This window comes from Lepidochelys kempii, chromosome 5, assembly GCF_965140265.1.
Source record: "Lepidochelys kempii isolate rLepKem1 chromosome 5, rLepKem1.hap2, whole genome shotgun sequence".
NCBI lineage: Eukaryota > Metazoa > Chordata > Testudines > Cheloniidae > Lepidochelys > Lepidochelys kempii.
Window position 1 is genome coordinate 5,780,356 of NC_133260.1, and position 18,359 is coordinate 5,798,714.

Here is an 18,359-nt window from a genome sequence, read left to right on the forward strand (position 1 = left end):
CCACTTTCTGACAGACAGTTTTCTGATTTCATGGTGCAGCGCCACCTATGGGTGGCTCATGATAACAGCTCTGCTCTGGATCAGGAATCTTTCCTGGCTTCTCTTTGCTTTCCTAAGACGGGTCGTGCTGAAATGAATGCAGGGTACACGGCGCAGTCCCTCAGCCTTGGGGAGATGTGTACGTTATTTAGACATGCAACAAGTTTGGCTCTGCATCCAGATCTGGAGTTTACAGCTAGAGTTTCGAGTTAGGACCGTTTCTGGACCCAGTTCTCACTCCATGACATCAGTTTGATGCTGGTGTGAGGTACTGAGATCACTGGCCTAAAAGTGGAATAAGGGAGTGGAGAATCAAGGCCGCGTTTCCCATTATTTTATTGCCAGAGCGACTAGCAGTCCCCCATACTGCATAGGAGTGTAAGTCACCAAGAAGCTGACAACCTACAGTCAGCTCTGGTATGGGGGGAAATCAGAATTCATGGTATTGTCAAGAGTTGACTCTGCACATGCAAGTTCAGCTGCGGTGTTTGTATAGGCGGGACTTCTTGGCTCATCTGAATTGAGAGTGGGGCAGATTCAGCTGTATGTGCTGTTAGAAGGGCACGGAAATAATGCAATCAGGATGTGGAGGTCTCTGCACTGTTCTCCCCCCCCTTCAGTCTCCTTACAGAGCTCCTGACACTCGTATATCTGCAGCCTGCCTATATGAGTAATAATAATAATAAAAAAACCCCAAGCAAACCACCCCCTCAGTCCCATGCTGAGAACAAAAAGGTGCAGTGAAAGAGAGGGTGGGAGGGGTGGGGTTACTTAGGGGCGGTGTTTCAGGGATATCTCAACTTATTTATAAGCAAACACAAGGCTGCAAGGATCAAAGTTACACACACCAGGCTGAAGAGCTGAAAGCCAGCCAGCCACCTCTGAGCCAAAGCAGGGCTAGAAGGAAATCTCAGCCACCATGGGGAGGCAAAAGGAAGTTCTTGCTAGAATTGGAGAGATGCTGAGGATCAGAAACAAACTAATGAGGCAAGCACTGGCTGAGTGCCTGGGGACCCTGATTCTGGTGGTAAGTCTGCCTTTTACTACTTAGGATACAGCTGTGGTTTTTTGGAAACCTTTTTATTAAGGCATAGTTGCAATAAAACGTTAACATACTACATTGTACATGGCTTATTCAGGACCAGGTTAATATTTCACGAACCTGGCTAAGATTGCTGGGTACTGTTTAATTGCAGTAATTTGGATGCAAAGCTAAAGTGATATGACAAAGGAACCACATTCATCCCTGGAATTTACACCAGTGATGAAACTGACCAGAGAGGACTCTTGGGGTCTAGAGTAGTAAAACCCTGATGTTCTGTGTGAAATAACGTATGAAAGTTGGTAACCAATCAGTTTTAGAGTCGCTTCTAATTCGATGTGATGTATGAATCTTTTGAAGTATTGAAAGATTTCACCTTTGGTATGTATGAGCAGCAGAGTAGATCCAATAAGGAGGCACATGTGTAAACAGCAAGGTCTCCTGGAAGGAAATTGCTCTCACACCTCTATGTATTTCTCTGACCCTGAAACTGTCTGAACTTCAAAGAACCTTTAAAGAACCATCTAAAGGGGAGAAGATGCATGAAGGGGAAAGTTCCTCTTCTTGGATTGTTTTTCTTAAAGCATCATTTTAAACATGTGCTGGTGTTGAAAGTGTTAATAACAGTTCTCAACAGCCTGTCCTGGGATCAAGTGAGAGGGGAATAGCAGGGCTGTTTTGAGGCTCACTGCAAAATACTAACCCAGTCTTACAGGCTGGCTGAATGCCTACCTCTGCTTGCCACATGTCTAGGATCGGGGAGCTGTCTGTCCCCCATCATATGTTTCAATGGTAAATAGACACAAAAGATTCAGTGCTTAGACCCCAAAGACAATAGGTGGCTTGGTGAAAGGGTTCAAACCTGAGTGCCTAAAGTTGGGAACCTGTGTCTATATCTGGGCATTTAAATCAATAAGTGACCTGATACAGGGATGAGAGCTGAGCTCCACCACTGCAATCTAAGGGTATGTCTACACCACAGCGGCATGGTTACAGTGCTCTGGCTACAGTGCTCCAGCTATGCCTCCGTAGCGTAGCTGCTCCTTCCACAACGGCGTGATGTGGTTAATTCACCTGTCTGAGGGGCAGTACCTAGGTTGGCAGAATAATTCTTCCATCGACCTAGTTGCAACTGCAGGGTTAAGTCAACTTACCTACTGTGCTTAAGGTGAGAAATTTTTCACAGCCCTGAACCACGTAGCTAGGTAGATCTAATTTCTAAGGCCTAATTCAATAGTAGTCGCTAATACTCAGCATCTCTGAAAATCAGGACAAGGGTTTAAGTGATTCATTATGGATATAGGTGTCTTGCTCTGGGCATCCAACTTTGAAAATGTTGGCCCTTCCGCACATGGTAGGTAGGTCTATAGATGACACTGCGGACAGGTGTAATTTGTCTAATTTGCTGATATTCCAGTACTGGCCAGTTAATGTTTGTGCATCACTTTGACGATAGGTGATCAGATTCTAATCTCATTTACCAAGGTGTAAATCCCCAGCAATTCCATCAACTTCAGCTGAGCTACTGTGGGTTTACACCAGTTGAGATCTGAATGGTTTTGGAAATTATTCAGCAGCTGGGCTAGCGAAGGGTGGTGGCAACTTTGAAAAGCACTATGGAGCTCCAGCCACCTCCCGTAAATGGAAAGACACAGCCTTTTGTGTTTTAAAAAGCAACGGGGGGCAGAGAGCCTGATGTATCTTCTGTATATCTCGCTGCTCAAGAGAAACAGTAAAATGTCACCATCTCTCATGGGGATGCTATGTTTCCCATAGCATAATTTTTTTTTATCTGAGGAAAGACCAGCTTTCGCAAGAGCTACTTTCAACCAAGTGGCCATGCTTTGCTTTGAAAGGGTTATTTGGAATCATAGAATCATAGAATATCAGGGTTGGAAGAGGGACCTCAGGAGGTCATCTAGTCCAACCCCCTGCTCAAAGCAGGACTGATCCCCAATTAAATCATCCCGTCCAGAATAAGGATGGGCAGGAGCTGACTGAACGCTTGTGCAGTTTTTGTCTCTGAATCGCATGTGCTATTTGGCAGGGAAAGAAAATCAAGCTAATTCCAGCTGCTCAGAGCCTGATCCAAAATCCCCTGGCATTTGGGAGGCGGGGGGTCTTGGATTTGGATCAGGCTCCTCCTGTACAACTCCAGGAAAATCCACGTGTTCTTCTAGGGGCTTTAGGCAAAAGCTGGTGAAAGTGGCAATGGGAACAACCCGAGGCACATCACCTGTTGTGTTTTACTAGCCCTAATGAGCAGAGGAGGCAAGGCATTCATGGGCCAGTGCTTTGGACAGAGCTTTCAGAAAGGGTTAGCAAAGAAAAGGCAGGATTTAGAGTCAGGCTTGCAGACTCTGAACTCATGCTTACAGAGTTTGTAGAAATGACAAAAACTTTTTCTTATAACTCCTCTTGGAAATACATCTGCTGAAGACCCCGTGGGGGGTGGGGCTGGGCGTCACACACGTCATGGATTGCATTGCAATCTGGGGTTAGGAGCCAGGAGCACCTTCAGAGAGATTCAGTGCAGGGAGGCTGCTCCACTCCACACCCCAAGCTGTTTACTGCCTCAGTCTCCCCTCACGTTGTTAAGTGTATTTAGAGACTGTATTTAATGCAGTGGGATCTCTGGCTGTCAGAGAAGAGGCAGGAAAGGGCCATTTCGAAAGGCTGATGATTTCCTTCTTGCTTTTTTCAGTTTGCTCTCAATCCCAGATCATCCCTTGTTCTGGGGTCTGACTGGAACAAAAACGGGCTCGAAGTCAGAGTCTCTGAGAACATTAGCCCATGTTTTCCTTTCCATGTAAGCCTGGTAGCAGGTAGGGTTGGTTAATCCTGGGATAGGAATGGATCACATGTATCTGCCTCTGGTCCTTCCCATCCCCATCACTCAGACCCTGTTTCTGAGTCTGGCAGTCTCCACGGAGGAACAATACTGTCTGGTGGGAGCACACCCTGGCTAGCTACGCTGCCCTCATGGGAGTCCCAGAAGGCTGACTCTCACTCGCCTGGTATGTGGAGTGGTGCATGTTATCATGTGTAAGTGAAATATGTTTATTTTGATAGGGTCATTTTTAAGCTCGCACAGAGCCCAATCCTAGCTTCTGTTTGCACCCATTAACATCGGTGGAGGTTTTGGCTCTGCAAGGGATGTAGGATCAGGCTCAGAGTTGGCTGGATTTGTCCCCATCTCTCCAGGTTTAGGATACATTAAGGTTAATAGGGAGGGTAGGCTTAAGGTTTGCTCCTGCTCTCACTGAGGTCAAACTTCCATTGACTTCAACAGGAGTAGGTCTGCGCACTTAACATTAGACCTGCGCTTTGTAATGGGAAGATTTGTGACACCCAAAGGCAATGGGCGTGAGCCCAGTTTCTTCCCAACAGGTCTCTCGCCTTTTGCTGGCACAGAGATCACAGCGCTAAGAGAGGCAACTTACCCTGCAACAAATGTCTTTGTGCATGGTACAAAAACACTGTTAGGGGAGCGTGTGAAAAAATGTTCCTTCTTCATATATAATCAGGGAAATCGTGCAGCAAAAGAAGCCAAGGAAATCTTTTTTTCCTGTAAACTCACTTCCTTGAGGCTGTACCTTCTTGCCTGCTCCAACATGCCACCTACTGCCACCTACTGGCAATAGCTAAGCAATGCAAATATCAAACGAATTTCACACGTGGTCTGTTGTTTGTATTATTACTGTAGCAGCCAATTAAAAAAAAAATTCCATCAGCCCAGCTTTTTGCACCCTGCTTAAAATAAAAGGGTTGCAACTGTTACATTGCTACAGACCTACTTTGTTTTAAATACTGGAGCTAGCGAAAAGGTCAGACTCTGTATCCTTCATATCTGGCCGGTATAATAATTTGGCTCTCTGACGGACTTTGGCTGGTGGATTAGCTGGTTTTCACTGTTGTTTAGACACAAGGAAGGAACAAAGAGCAGTTCTGAATCTAACGCCCTTGGTCATTCTTCAAACAGGACTGGTCTGATGAAGGCCTTTACTGTTACAAATTGGAACTTCATGGTTGTAACTATGCCATATGCCATGGAAACCTAAATTTCATAGTGTAATTGTAGGGATAAAAGTAAAGGAGAATCTTCTTCAGTTATTAGCAGTATAGGGCCTATGAAACATAGTTAAGTTGTTCTGATTCCATCCAGTAGAGGGCAGCAGTACTCAAACATACTAGGCAGTTTGCTACACCATATTTGCTTTATATAAGACTTGGAAAGTCTGGTTTGCTTTGAGTCTTGCTAAGCATGGCCCTTGCATTATGTTAATATTTTGCTAGAGTTTTAAAAACTTAAGTGTAAATTCAATCAACTTTGAGCACCAGCAAAAATGTCACATGCAGGTCATAATAGCACAGTGCCGAAAAACTGGTTGTAGTGGGCATGTCTTGTGGACAAGGAAGTCATTTAATGAAATGGCAATAACACCACCTTCCTTCTAGTGCCTTCCATTTGAGGCTCTCAAAGCATTTCACAAGCACTAACCAGGCCACCCCCACCCCAGTGAAGTAGTGGAGTGTGATTTCCCCATTTTACAGATGGGAGAAATGAGGCACAAATTAACAGCCTGATCCTGTGCCCACAGTATTCAGTGTCTTCCTTCCTTCCTGCAGGATAAGGCCTTAAATGACTTGACCAAGACATCACAGGAAGTCTGTGGCAGAGGTAGAAATGGCACTCCAGCTCCTGACCCCTTGTCCTGTGCATTCGCCTTTCTACCACAAATCAGTGGGGAATGGCTGAACTTGCTTTAGTGGGAAAAAAGGAGCCGATACATTCTGTCTTAACAGACTCTTCCCTGTGCAAGATCCGTGTGCCACTTAAGCCCTCTTATCTCTTGAGTTCTTAAGTGGTGCATAAGCCTTGGGCTGCGCCTCTGCACAGGGGGTGAATTCCAACTCTTATGCGGAAAGATCCATTACAAACCTTCTTGTTACTGACTCTCCCTTGTCCACTCCCAAAACTCCGAGGAGCCAGATTCTGCCCCCAGCTGCACCAGAACCACCCCTCTGACTCACAGGGAGGCTTTGGTTTGACTTCAGTGGACTTTCGATCAAACTGCGGCTTTGCAAAAGAAGAGGGTGAACAGGGCGTTGGAGCCAGCTGCAGGATGAGGGCCCCAGACCCACCCAGCCTCACCCATTTGGAGGGAGAGTCCCTTATTTGGGCTCCAGCTTTAACTCTCATTGTGAGTAGGAGTTTAACTCTCAAGTGCTGCAGGGAGCTGCTTAATATCTTCCTTATTCAAACTGTTATCAAAGCTCAAGGGTTTTCAACAGCCTTATTCAGGCTGCAACCCGATCTGAATCTCCTTCCGATTCATTGGTGAAATTAGGCTAGATTTACACAAGGTTCATTGCCTAATCCCTGTTCTATTTGCCTGCAGAAGAGAAAAGTTGTTACTCAGACGATAACATTCCTGCTGGGTCAGGTTGTGCCAATGTTACAAAGCATTCCCAGATTAATCCAGGGATCAGGGCCATGTAAATTTAAGAGCAAATACATTCAGGTCTTTTGTGTAGCTCCTTTGAAGGTGCAAAGAGCAGCCACTAGGCAACAAAAAGTTATTCAGAGAGCTGTTGTGTAGAAGAATGCCGGTGACTATCCCTTCTTGAGTGTGCAAACAGAGTCACTCTTCTCCAGAGCTGTTTATAAACCCATAGTTTATGTAATCTCTCCAGTATTGTTTACCCATTTCTGTTTCCTGCCAAAGTCTTGTACTACCTTCCTTAGTCAGCTCTGGACCTTTCCAATCTCAGGACTTGTCTTCTCTGCTAAGAAAGGTGTGGGTTTTTTTTTATCTCAGGGCAGGTCTACATTACCACGTATGTTCATATAAAGTATGTTGCTCAGGGGTGTGAAAAAGCCACCACCACTAGCGATGCAAGTTACACCGACCTGCACTGGTGTGGACAGTACTCTGTAGGACTGGGCAGTATTTGAGCCGAATCTCTGGGCAGCTGCTGCTTTGGATCCCCTTAGGGGTACATCTGCTGCATTACCCTGCCTTTGGTGCTCAGATGGGACCCTGATGAGTGCCCTATCCGGGTCTAATCCTAAACCCTTTGAAATCAGTGCAGAGAGATTCCCATTGACTTCAGCAGGTGTGGAATCAGTCCCTCCATGCCTAGATAGACACGGATATAGAATCATAGAAATGTTGGGCTGGAAGGGACCTTCTACAAGTCCAGCCCCCTGCGCTGTGGCAGGACAAAGTAAACCTAGTTCATCCCTGACACTGGCAGGTGTTTGTCCAATCTGTTCTTATAAACAGGGATAGCTCAGTGGTTTGCGCATTAGCCTCCTAAACCCAGGGATGTGAGTTCAATCCTTGAGGGGGCCATTTAGGGATCTAGGGCAAAAATTGGGGATTGGTCCTGCTTTGAGCAGGGGATTGGACTAGATGACCTCCTGAGGTCCCTTCCAACCCTGATATTCTATTATCAGGTTTTTCCTAATATCCAACCTAACTCTTCCTTGTTGCAGATTAAGCCCATTACTTCTTGTCCTACCTTCAGTGGACACAGAGAACGATTGATCACTCTTCTCTTTATAACTGCCCTTAATAAATTTGAAGACTATCAGGTCCCCCCCATATTTTCTCAAGACTAAACATGCCCAGTTGTTTTAACCTTTCCTGATAGACCAGGTTTTCTAAACTTTTGACTGTTTTTTGTTGCTCTCCTCTGGATACTCTCCAATTTGTCCACGACTTTCCGAAGGTGCGGTGCCGAGAATTGGACACAATACTTCAGCTGATGCCTGATCTTTCAAATGCATAGATTTAACTTAATAAATACACGTGGGAGTAATGTTAATACTTCACAGTGAAGTGGTTTAGTACATTTTATTAATACTAATAAAATAATCATTTAAATCGTCCAGCGGAGTATAAGGGACATGAAATACAATAGCAGATCATGCGAGAGTGCGTGATGCAAACCTTGATATTATAGCTTTTTATTTCTATGGCGTGTGTGACATTTTATTGGTAACACGAAAATGCTGGAGCTTGAATAGCTAGTTAAAGTCAACAGAGCAGGGGTTCAACTTCTCCATATTTCACACACCTCATCCCTAGCAGCAGGTTCCTATGGAAAACATCTCACCATGGCCCTAGTGAATTGCATTTAGAACCTAGTCAATGTGGATCTATTACAAAACAACTAGGGCATCATTTAAATGGCCCATGGAAAGCCGTTTAGCCTGGCCAGGGTGAAAATCGAGACATTTAAGTTCATTTACGTTTTGCATTTTACTCTCTGTCTCATTAAGAATAAAATCCCAGGTGTTCAGAAATCATAAAGCAGGATTAGAATCATGAGAGATTTTTTGAAAATGATACATGCTGAGTTCTTTCGATTGGCCTTCTGCTTTCTGAGCCTTTAGGTTTCACTTGGCTCATATTTTCACACTTTTCTCTGCAACCAGGAGGGCTAGAAACTTACTTTAAAAAACAGCTGAGATTCACATATAATCACATGACTCCAGGAGTCGGAGACTCAAGAAAAGCACCAAATATTGGGAGATGTGCAATAAAAGCATGAGAACTGGCAATGCTGCACAATGTTCAGGTGTTGTTTAGCGTCATGTCTTGTGCAAAGGAGGATTGTGAGAAAAGAACTTTCAGGGGTTGGGAAATGTAGGTGACACTGAAATCTGCCAGAGGAGGTAGTGTAAGACACAGGCAAACTTCTGTCCTCTGATCAGCCTGGAAGATCACAATTACAATATGTGTGCTGGCACATGTCCTGTTGATGTCAGTTTCCAAGTCAGTGCCATCCTGATGAGTTTAGTATAAGAACCTGAACATAAGAGGATCGACTATGGGGGTTTAGGAGCAGAATTTGACTGTGTGTATACGTATTGGCACATACATAGTGATAATAATGGCCATCTCTCTGTGTGTATATATACAGACACACACACAAAATAATTATCAGAATGCCGGCAATAGTGATTTATTCTCTCTCTAAATTACTTCATTGCTTGGTACCTCTCTGTGTTATGACCAATAGTGTGCCTAGAAGAACCACACTATGGGATATTTGGGGGTCAGACCTCACCTGGCCATTGGCCACAAGGAGCTCCTCTGATTTACACCAGCCAATGATCTGATCCCACAGTTTTGGTGGCTGGAATATGGTTACAGTCCCCCCCCGCCCCCCCCCCCCCCAAAACAAAAAACAAAAAACAAAAACAAACCGTGGGACTTATCCTGTGGGACGATCCCACTCTGCAGGGTCTCAGAGCTCAGACTCCAGCCCGAGCCCAGACATCTAGACAACGAGCCCGAGTGTCTAGCGGCTGTGTAGCCATACCCATAGTAAACTGTGTGGCAACAAATCATTTGCTGGAGCAGCCATGGTGAATGCAATTTGAACTGATTCCTAGGGCCAAATGCAACTGATAGAAAGGTGTGTGTGTGTGTGTATGGTGTGAGTGTGTCTTGTGGAAGCCACTGGGATCAAGATTTGGCTTGGTTTGCTGGGGCCCAATAAAAATGTAGACATGCACATCAAAAGCAGAATTTGGCCCTAAATGCCAGCCTGCCTGCCTCTCTTCTGTGCTCCTAGGGCCAGATTTTCTCAGTGGTGGATTAGCCACTAGGCCAACGGGGGCCCGTGCCCAGGGGTCCCAGCCAATTGGAGGGCCCTGGAAAGATGGGCATCCCCGCGCGCTGACCCACTCAGCCGTCCATCTGGTGCTCCTGCCGGGGAGTGGGGGAAGCCCGCCACTCCCCAAGCCCGCTCCCCAGCAGGAGTGCTGGGTGGGGGGACTGCAGGTGGAAGAGGTGGGGAGGGGCCCCCACTTGCTCTGATTCAGACACCAGTGCTAGTCTGAAATGGGCTGGATTGCTAGCGAAGTGGAGTGGGACAAAGAGGACAAGAGAGCTGAGAGAGCCGTTTAGCTCTTGCACATGGGCCGGAAATGCGGGATTGTCCTGAGCAAACATCCTTGGGCTGCAGCTCGCTTCCTCCCTTCACTGCAAGCAAACAGCGCTTATCACCCTTTGCCAATAACCGCCCCTGCAGCAAATACTTTCCAGTCCCCAGCCCTCAGAAGGAAGAGGTGAGGCAAACTGCCTCTCACAATGCCAGAGACAAGGTGTAATTTACGAGGTGCCTGGACTGAAGCGTTTAATGTCTGTGGTTGCCTGAGGCAGGTTTGTATTCTGTGTAGCATGAAGCCCCCTAAGCAGGTTTGCGGCTGTAATCTAGTGTTTGAGCTGCTGTATAAATCCTAGCACCAGCTGATGGCAGACAGTGCTCTTATACCATCCAAGCTTTGCCTTGCTGACAGCTGCCCTGCTGCTGGGACCTCCTTATATCAAGAGTATTGTCCTTACAATGTTTTCCAGCCATGTATAGTCATCTTTGCAAATGCCAGCAAACTATGAACTGATCCCGTTTGCAGTCCAGACCCCAAACTTCCAATGATTTCAGTTCCATATAAAGAAGGACAGTAGGTTTAAATGCATCATATAGTGTCCCTAGGTGTGGTAGGCGAGGGAGAAAAGAGAGATGCAGGGCAGAATGGTTGAAAGTTGGAGGTCTCTGGGGGAAGATTTTGATGGTTTTATTAAAGGGAGAGTTTGGATAAGTAGGAGGCCAAGCGGAGAGATGGGTCTTGGAGTGGGAGGCTTTGGAAAGGGCTAAGGAATCAGCTAGGTGCTGATAATCAGGAAAAGGAGTTGGTGGAAGCAGCTGTGAGGAAGGATGTACCAGCCACTGTGGAGAAACAAAAGAGTCTGGTGTTTTAAGAGACCAGGGAATTGGCTAGAGGTGTTTGGAATCATAGAATATCAGGGTTGGAAGGGACCTCAGGAGGTCATCTAATCTAATCCCATCCCTTACTCAAAGCAGGACCAATCCCCAATTTTTGGCCCAGATCCCTAAATGGCCCCCTCAAGGATTGAACTCACAACCCTGGGTTTAGCAGGCTAATGCTTAAACCACTGAGCTATGCCTTCCCCCTGACTGGTAAGCCCTTGGAGGATCTTGAAGACCAGAAGGGAGAATATTTTGTAGGCTTCAGAACATGGGGGTGGTCAAGTCCCTGGCAAATTCATGACCCTCCTCCCTGGCATTTTCCACCCAAGCCAGCAAGTTTCCTTGCAGCCTTTCCCATTTTGTACTGCAGCACAAGTGCGGATAGTGGAGTTGGTCATGGACTTGGGTTGGAGAACTCAAGTGGAAAGCACTCAGGAGTCGTTGGCCAGTTTCTTGCTCCTGAAGGAAAACCCACTGGGCCAGTTTTAATCAGTTCTTTTCTTCTTTCAGTTGTTTGGCTGTGGCTCAGTCGCTCAGGTCGTGCTCAGTAGAGGAACCCACGGGGGCTTCTTGACTGTGAACTTGGCCTTCGGCTTTGCTGTTACACTTGGAATTCTGATAGCGGGGCAAGTGTCAGGTACGTGGCTTCCATTTCACGGCTTTGCTGCAAACCTAGGGCTCCCTCTTGCTCTAAGCTCCTGGCCATTCGCAGTTGGAGATTCAAAGGTCAAAGAGCATTGCTTCATAGTTAGGGCCCTACCATATTCACGGTCTATTTTAGTCAATTTCATGGGCATAGGATTTTGAAAATCATAAATTTCATGATTTCAGCTATTTAAACCTGAAATTTCACGGTGTTGTAATTGTAGGGGTCATGACCCAAAAAGGAGCTGTGGAGGAATTGCAAGGTTATTGTAGGAGGGGTTGCGATACTGCTCCCCTTACTTCTGCGCTGCTGCAGGTGGTGGCCCTGCCTTCAGAGCTGGGCGGCTGGAGAGCGGCTGCTGCTGGCCGGGAGCCCAGCTCTGAAGGCAGCGCTGTTGCCAGCAGCAGCGCAGAAGTAAGGATGGCCTGGTATGGTGTTGCCACCTTTACTACTGCGCTGCTGCTTGCAGAGCTGGGCCCTCAGCCAGCAGCCACCGCTCTCCGGCCGCCCAACTCGGAAGGCAGCAGCGCAGAAGTAATGGTGGTATGGTTTGATATCGCCACCCTTACTTCTGCACTTCTGCTGGCGGGTCACTGCCTTCAGAGCTGGGCTCCCGGCCAACAGCCACCGCTCTCCAGTCACCCTGCTTTGAAGGCAGCCCAGAAGTAAGGATGGCAATACTGCAACCCCCCTAAAATAACCTTGTGACCCCCCCGCAACTCCCTTTTGGGCAGGACCCTCAATCTGAGAAACGCTGGTCTCCCCCTTTAAATCTGTATAGTATAGGGTAAAAGCACACAAAAGACCAGATTTCATGGTCCGTGATGCATTTTTCGTGGCCTTGAATTTGGTAGGGCCCTATTCATAGTTAATAACATAGTTTCCTCTCTGTGTGCATGCAACCGGCGAACCCACACTGAGGAGAGAATAGAACCCTTTGTTGGTCATTTGTTTCTCAATAGTTCTTGCTCTTTGCAACTGTCCACCCACCCCGTTGTGGAATGCCAGCTTCTGGCACAGGAGAACCAATGTGAGTGGACACGACTATCACCGTTGGAAGTCAATGGCATAGATAGATAAATTTAGAGAGAGCAACTCATTCTTGCTGAGAGCCTCACTGGGTCATGAAATTAGAGATGGAGAAAGGCCTATTAGAGCATCTAAACCTTTCTCCAATCCCATTCCCTGCAATACATCCTCAAGGGCTTTAGCCAGAGTGTTTCCCTAAAGACCAGGTATTGCCTAGCTCTGGTCCCTAAAGACCAGGTATTGCCTAGCTCTGGGCATGTGGATTAACCCATATCTTCCACTGAACAGGGCCACATATCTGGCCTGGTTTTCAGCGGCTGCACCTCCTTCAAGGGTTTCAGTGGGGCTTAGAGTGTGTGTGGGCCTCGTGCTGCTGTTCTGGTGGGTGAATTTGATCTGGAGGATATTGTCACACGCACAGTCCCAGAGTGCATCGGCAGCTATGCTTTTTACGGGCGCGTCTTTCTGAATGTGTTGGTCCCTTTCCATGCATTCTGGAGTCAGATCCTGCACCCAGAATGCACTAACGAGAAACTCTTTCCCAGGTGGCCACTTGAACCCTGCTGTAACTTTTGCTCTGTGCCTCATGGCCCGGGAGCCATGGATTAAGCTGCCTATTTACATCCTGGCACAAACCCTCGGTGCTTTCCTAGGAGCGGGCATCGTCTTTGGCTTGTACTTCGGTAAGTGAACAAACCACTCGGCTTTTATGCCATCCCTCTCACTCTGTTCTCTTATGCTGTAAAAAATATCTTTCTTATCCAAATTGGAGCATTTTCCTGTGGTGGGGCTGATGGCCATCCTAGTATCTCTGAGCTTTTCCACGGTGATCTCACATTCAAAGCTCCCAAAATCAGTCGCAGGGCCCCATGTAACGTCTTCACCTGGGGCACAACGATATGTGCTCAAGCAACAACATTGTGACAGCTGGCTTTGTCCCATCAAGGAAATTCTATTCAGAGCCCTCCCATGACTCGTGTTTTTGTGTCTCCTGATTGGCAGCCCCTGGGGTGACATGCCGCCTATAACAATTAACTCCTCTTGTTTTACACAGCCAAGGAAAAGAATAGATAAGGATTAACAGCAAGGCAACAGTTAACTCCATTACCTAACCAAGTGCAAACAATCAGTAACTATCAGCATTTTTGATCCAGTTTTCCTGATTTAATGAGCTGGTTAGGGCTTGTCTACCTGGCAGCCTGGTGAGGTCCACAAGGGTGTGAATAGTAGAGCGTGCTAACGTGTTGCCCTCTAACTGCCCCAGGTAGACCTTGCTGGCATGAACTAAAAGGCACCTAGTTCATGTGAATGTATTCCTGTTTGAAACGGGACTGCATCAATGCAATCTAGGTACCTTTCAGCTCACGCCAGCAGGGCCTACAGGAGGTGATTTGAGCGCGACCCGATAGAGTGCTCTACAATTCACATCCCCATAGACCGCAACGTGCTGCCCTGCAGACAAGCCCCTCTTGTGTGGTACAGTCAGGACCAGTTGGTTATTAGGCTCTCTTACTAACTGCTGTGCAAGAGTGGTTTTATACCCCTAGTTGCTGTTGTTTAAATTAGTAAAACATTCTCAATAATCAATTGTTAATTAAATAATCAATTTTATTAAAGATCAGTGACAACACCTTGAGCCAGACTTTGGCCTCAGATACACATACTTAATTTCCCTTCAAGTCAATGGGACTTGCACATGCATACCCGTGCAGAGACTCCGGCTCACTATCATCTCTAAATCGAGAGGGGCTCAGGTGAAAGCATTGCCCACTGCTGTAACAGTCATAGAGTTTAAGGCCAGAAGGGACCCCAGATCATCCAGTCTCACCTCCTGTATATCACAGGCCACCAACACCATCCACCCAGCTATCCTCGCACCAAACCCAACCACCGGAATGAGGCCAACCTGTTACAGCCCTCAGGGGACTAAATGACCCAGTGTCACGGTCAGAGAACAGGAAAGACCGAGGTCAACGTTAAGGGTTACTGAATTATGGGACGTGATTATTCATACTATACGCTGAGCCCGTGCAGTCTACACAGGGCGTTGAGGAAGTCATAGGGACCACGGTAGCCCACAGCTGAGCGGCAGTTGGCTGTATTGCAGGAATGCGTATGATAGACAAATATGGTGATTCTCTTGTAATATTCATAGGTTTTAAGTCCAGAAGACTAATTAGGCTTCCCAAATAACACCCTCTGCCCTGGATTCTGGTGTGCTGTTGAACAATCAGGCGATGAATGACTGACCCAGCCCTGTTTCCCATTCTAGATGCCATATGGGCTTTTGGCAAAAACCAGTTGTTTGTAGTGGGACAGAATGGCACTGCTGGCATTTTTGCCACGTACCCGTCTGAGCATCTGGATGTAGTGAATGGATTCTTTGACCAGGTAAGAGAGTTGGGGGTGCTGGTGAGAGACCTTGCAGGACAATCCTGGGCCTCTCACTCAATTTCAAGAGGAACAATGCTGCATTTCCTGGGATTTAGATCAGTAATATTCACCAGTCGGGACCCAGTAATCCACTGCTCAGCATGAGGATCAGAGTGCAGGAGTGTGCCTGGATACAGGAGGGTTTAATGGTATTGGTGGCCACAGTGCAGCCTGCAACATGGAAACAAACTACAATTTGGCCGGGGCACGAAGGCTAAGACCCTACTCTAGTAAAAAGTGCCCTAGGACCTTAATGATCACAAAGGGGCAGAACCCTGGTTTTATTTCTCTCCAGAAAAGTGGCATCTTCCAACACACAGTGCCACTAAACACCATGCTGGGGCATACCTACAGAAGGAATAGTAACACGGGGGAATCATAAATATGGATCTCTGTGGTACCTTGGTCTCCTTCTAAGTGTCAACCCTGACTGGCCTTGTTTAGCTTGTGAGATCCTAGCCTGAGCTGGTATCACTGCGGCTGTTAGAGTCCTATTTAATGTCCTCCTTGCGGTGCAGTCTCGCCCACGGACGCTGCTAAGAATGCGTCCTTAGACTCATGGGAACTCAAAGATCCAGCTCTCTTCTCCTAAGTTGCTTCACTGAAAAAGAGAAGTTCTCTGCTCTAGATGTTTCCATGAGGCTATTGCTAAGGGTGGGTTCTTTTCTGGACATGTTCCCTTTGCCATAGAATTCCCCACTTTGTATTCCCTTTGGTGTTCCCTGCTCTTACTGGGATCACATCCTTCACTATCCCTGTTCGTCACTCCAGAGGATAAGTTCTAAACATGCAGTATTCCACCCAGTAGCTAGGTGACTTTGTTAAAAGACTGATCAAACCTCAACCACGTCTCTCTCCCTCCTTTTCCTGCTAGTTCATTGGCACAGCATCCTTGATTGTTTGCGTCTTGGCTATTGTGGATCCCTACAACAACCCTATCCCCCGGGGCCTAGAGGCTTTCACTGTTGGCTTTGTGGTCCTGGTTATCGGGACGTCCATGGGCTTCAACTCTGGATATGCCGTCAACCCAGCCAGGGACTTTGGGCCTCGTCTTTTCACCTCCATTGCTGGCTGGGGCATGGAAGTGTTCTCGTAAGTGTTTTCTCCATGGAGCGTGGGTTACCCAGATCTGATGGGATCAAGGCAAATGGTGGCCAAAAAGTAACTCACCCAAGCACTTCTGGAAGTGGCTGTCAGAAAGGGACACCTAAGCAGTCTCTGCATTTTGAGGCACCTTTGGGTCACATTAACATTCCTAAAAGGCATTAATCTCCCTGGAGATTTCCTGAGCAATGAGAAACAGCCAAAGTAGAGCCTTTTCCAGATATCAGAGCTTATGCCCTGGCGTTGCTATCAAGCAGTAGGCCTGGGAGCAAGCGTGGGAAGGGCAGCTGTTCCCTGAACATAAGCTTGTTTGGAGACTTTCATGGCTATTGCCAAATGGAAGCGATGGGGAAATAACAGGGGCGGGGGAAAGTCCTCGCCCTCCTGACGTGGGTGGGACAGCACTGACCGCTCTCTTAAAAGGCTGTATTCATGCTCACTCTTAGGAAGTCATGGCTATCTGATAGGGTGACAGCAAAGCCAGAGACAGCCCCAGTTCTCTGGGTCATTCAAGCTCAGGGGTGAACATTTTCAAAAGTACCTAGATGACTTAGGTGCCTACATCCCATTTTCAAAAGGGCCTCGGGCACTTAGGAGCCTATGTCTGATTGAAAATCATTGGAAATATTCTGTGATGCCCAGGGTTTGGGTTATTCTGGTTGATGTCCCGCTACTCATTCCTCATCTCTCATTTTCTTGTGTCTTTCAGTATTGGCATGCACTGGTGGTGGGTCCCGGTCATGGCCCCTTTCCTTGGGGCAGTTGCTGGAGTGCTGGTTTACCAGCTGATGATTGGATGCCATGAAAAGCCACCTCCATCCACTGAGCAGGAAAATGTCAGGTTGGCCGATGTGAAGCATTAGGAAAGGGTCTGAGGAGGCTGGCAGATATGGACACTTTTCACAGGACTGCAGGAACCAAAGAAGAGAAGAAGGAGAAAGATTCAAGAACAACAAGAGATTCCACTTCTTGAGATATTCTGTCCTAGTTTCTTTGTACACCCTGATGCGTTTGCTTTAGAAATTTGCCCATGAGCCTTTGCCAAAGGCACCACATAGTCTCATCCTGGTAAAGGGGGGGGGGGTTGGCAGGGCAGTCAAGTGGTTAGAGCGCAGACCTGACTCAGGCAACCTGAGTTCTAATCAGGCTTTGCTGCTGGCTTACTGCGTGACCTCGGGCAAATCACTTCACCTCTTTGAGCTTGTTTCTCCATCGGCAGGGTGGGGATGAGGAGACCTCCTCACACCCACCTTTATAAAGGGCTTTGAGATCAACGAATGAAAATATCTAAAGGCAAAAGAGAAGCAGGCGGTTGCAGTCTGCTGTTGAATTCATTCCTGGTGTAACTCCCCTGCAGTCAATGGTGTTACATTAGGGATGACGATAGCCCATTAAATCTGTAGTGCATGCCATTAATAGCATAGCATTAAGATCCACATCAATCAGGCTTTGCCTAGATAGAACGTCACAATAGAGAGAAAGCAACAATGCACTTGACTTTAATTTTGTGCTAGGACAAAACGTTTACAAGCTCTCTTCACATGGATATTTGATCCTCAGCGTTCACTGTGTCATTGAAGACAAGATTTAGGAAAACACTAATCCACCAGAAGCTTGCCTGGGCAAGCTGCCTTCCTGAATGCATTAGTGATTCTTACTCATTAGAGAAGCTTATAGTCATGTTTGATTGAAAACATGGTGCTTGACTCTCGATAAGGCTGTGTTTGTTCATGTAAATTTCACATTAGCTTTATGTACATAATGCCAGGACAGGGAAGAGTTAATTCACGGGTGACATAAGGCAGCTGTCTATTCACTGACCTGCTTTACAATACTTTCATTGTATTTTCAAAGTACAATCATGTTGGCAGAGAAACTCCAACTCCCATGTTATTAGAACATTTTTGATACCCATGGCACCATGTTGTAAGAGCATCTCAATTCCCATGGTGCCACGTTGTAGCTCCGGTACTCATGGCATCATGTTATTTGATTGTCTTTGATATCCATGATGCCATCTTGGCAGAGAATCTCTAGTTCCCATTGTAAAAAGAAAAGGAGGACTTGTGGCACCTTAGAGACTAACCAATTTATTAGAGCATAAGCTTTCGTGAGCTACAGCTCACTTCCTCAGATGCATATCGTGGAAACTGCAGCAGGCTTTATATATACACAGAGAATATGAAACAATACCTATTCCCACCCCACTGTCCTGCTGGTAATAGCTTATCTAAAGTGATTTCCAGCACAAATCCAGGTTTTCTCACCCTCCACCCC

General features: G+C 46.8%; 1 protein-coding gene across 1 annotated transcript; it reads left to right on the forward strand.

Moving 5' to 3' along the window:
• The first annotated feature begins 886 nt into the window (after positions 1-886).
• Positions 887-18,123, forward strand: AQP3 (aquaporin 3 (Gill blood group)). The gene is made up of 6 exons (XM_073343408.1): positions 887-1,066; positions 11,381-11,507; positions 13,091-13,228; positions 14,818-14,936; positions 15,853-16,070; positions 16,792-18,123. The coding sequence occupies exons 1-6, from the start codon at positions 959-961 to the stop codon at positions 16,943-16,945; spliced, it is 864 nt and encodes a 287-aa protein (XP_073199509.1). The 5' UTR covers positions 887-958; the 3' UTR covers positions 16,946-18,123.
• Positions 18,124-18,359: the final 236 nt, after the last annotated feature.

What these genes read in the sequence shown, in the direction of transcription:
- AQP3 (XM_073343408.1), top strand. Translation starts at nt 959, where the DNA reads ATGGGGAGGCAAAAGGAAGTTCTTGCTAGAATTGGAGAGATGCTGAGG. An exon ending in TGGGGACCCTGATTCTGGTG is followed by an intron (nt 1,067 to 11,380) that starts GTAAGTCTGCCT and finishes TTCTTCTTTCAG; the next exon opens with TTGTTTGGCTGTGGCTCAGT. An exon ending in CGTCTTTGGCTTGTACTTCG is followed by an intron (nt 13,229 to 14,817) that starts GTAAGTGAACAA and finishes TTCCCATTCTAG; the next exon opens with ATGCCATATGGGCTTTTGGC.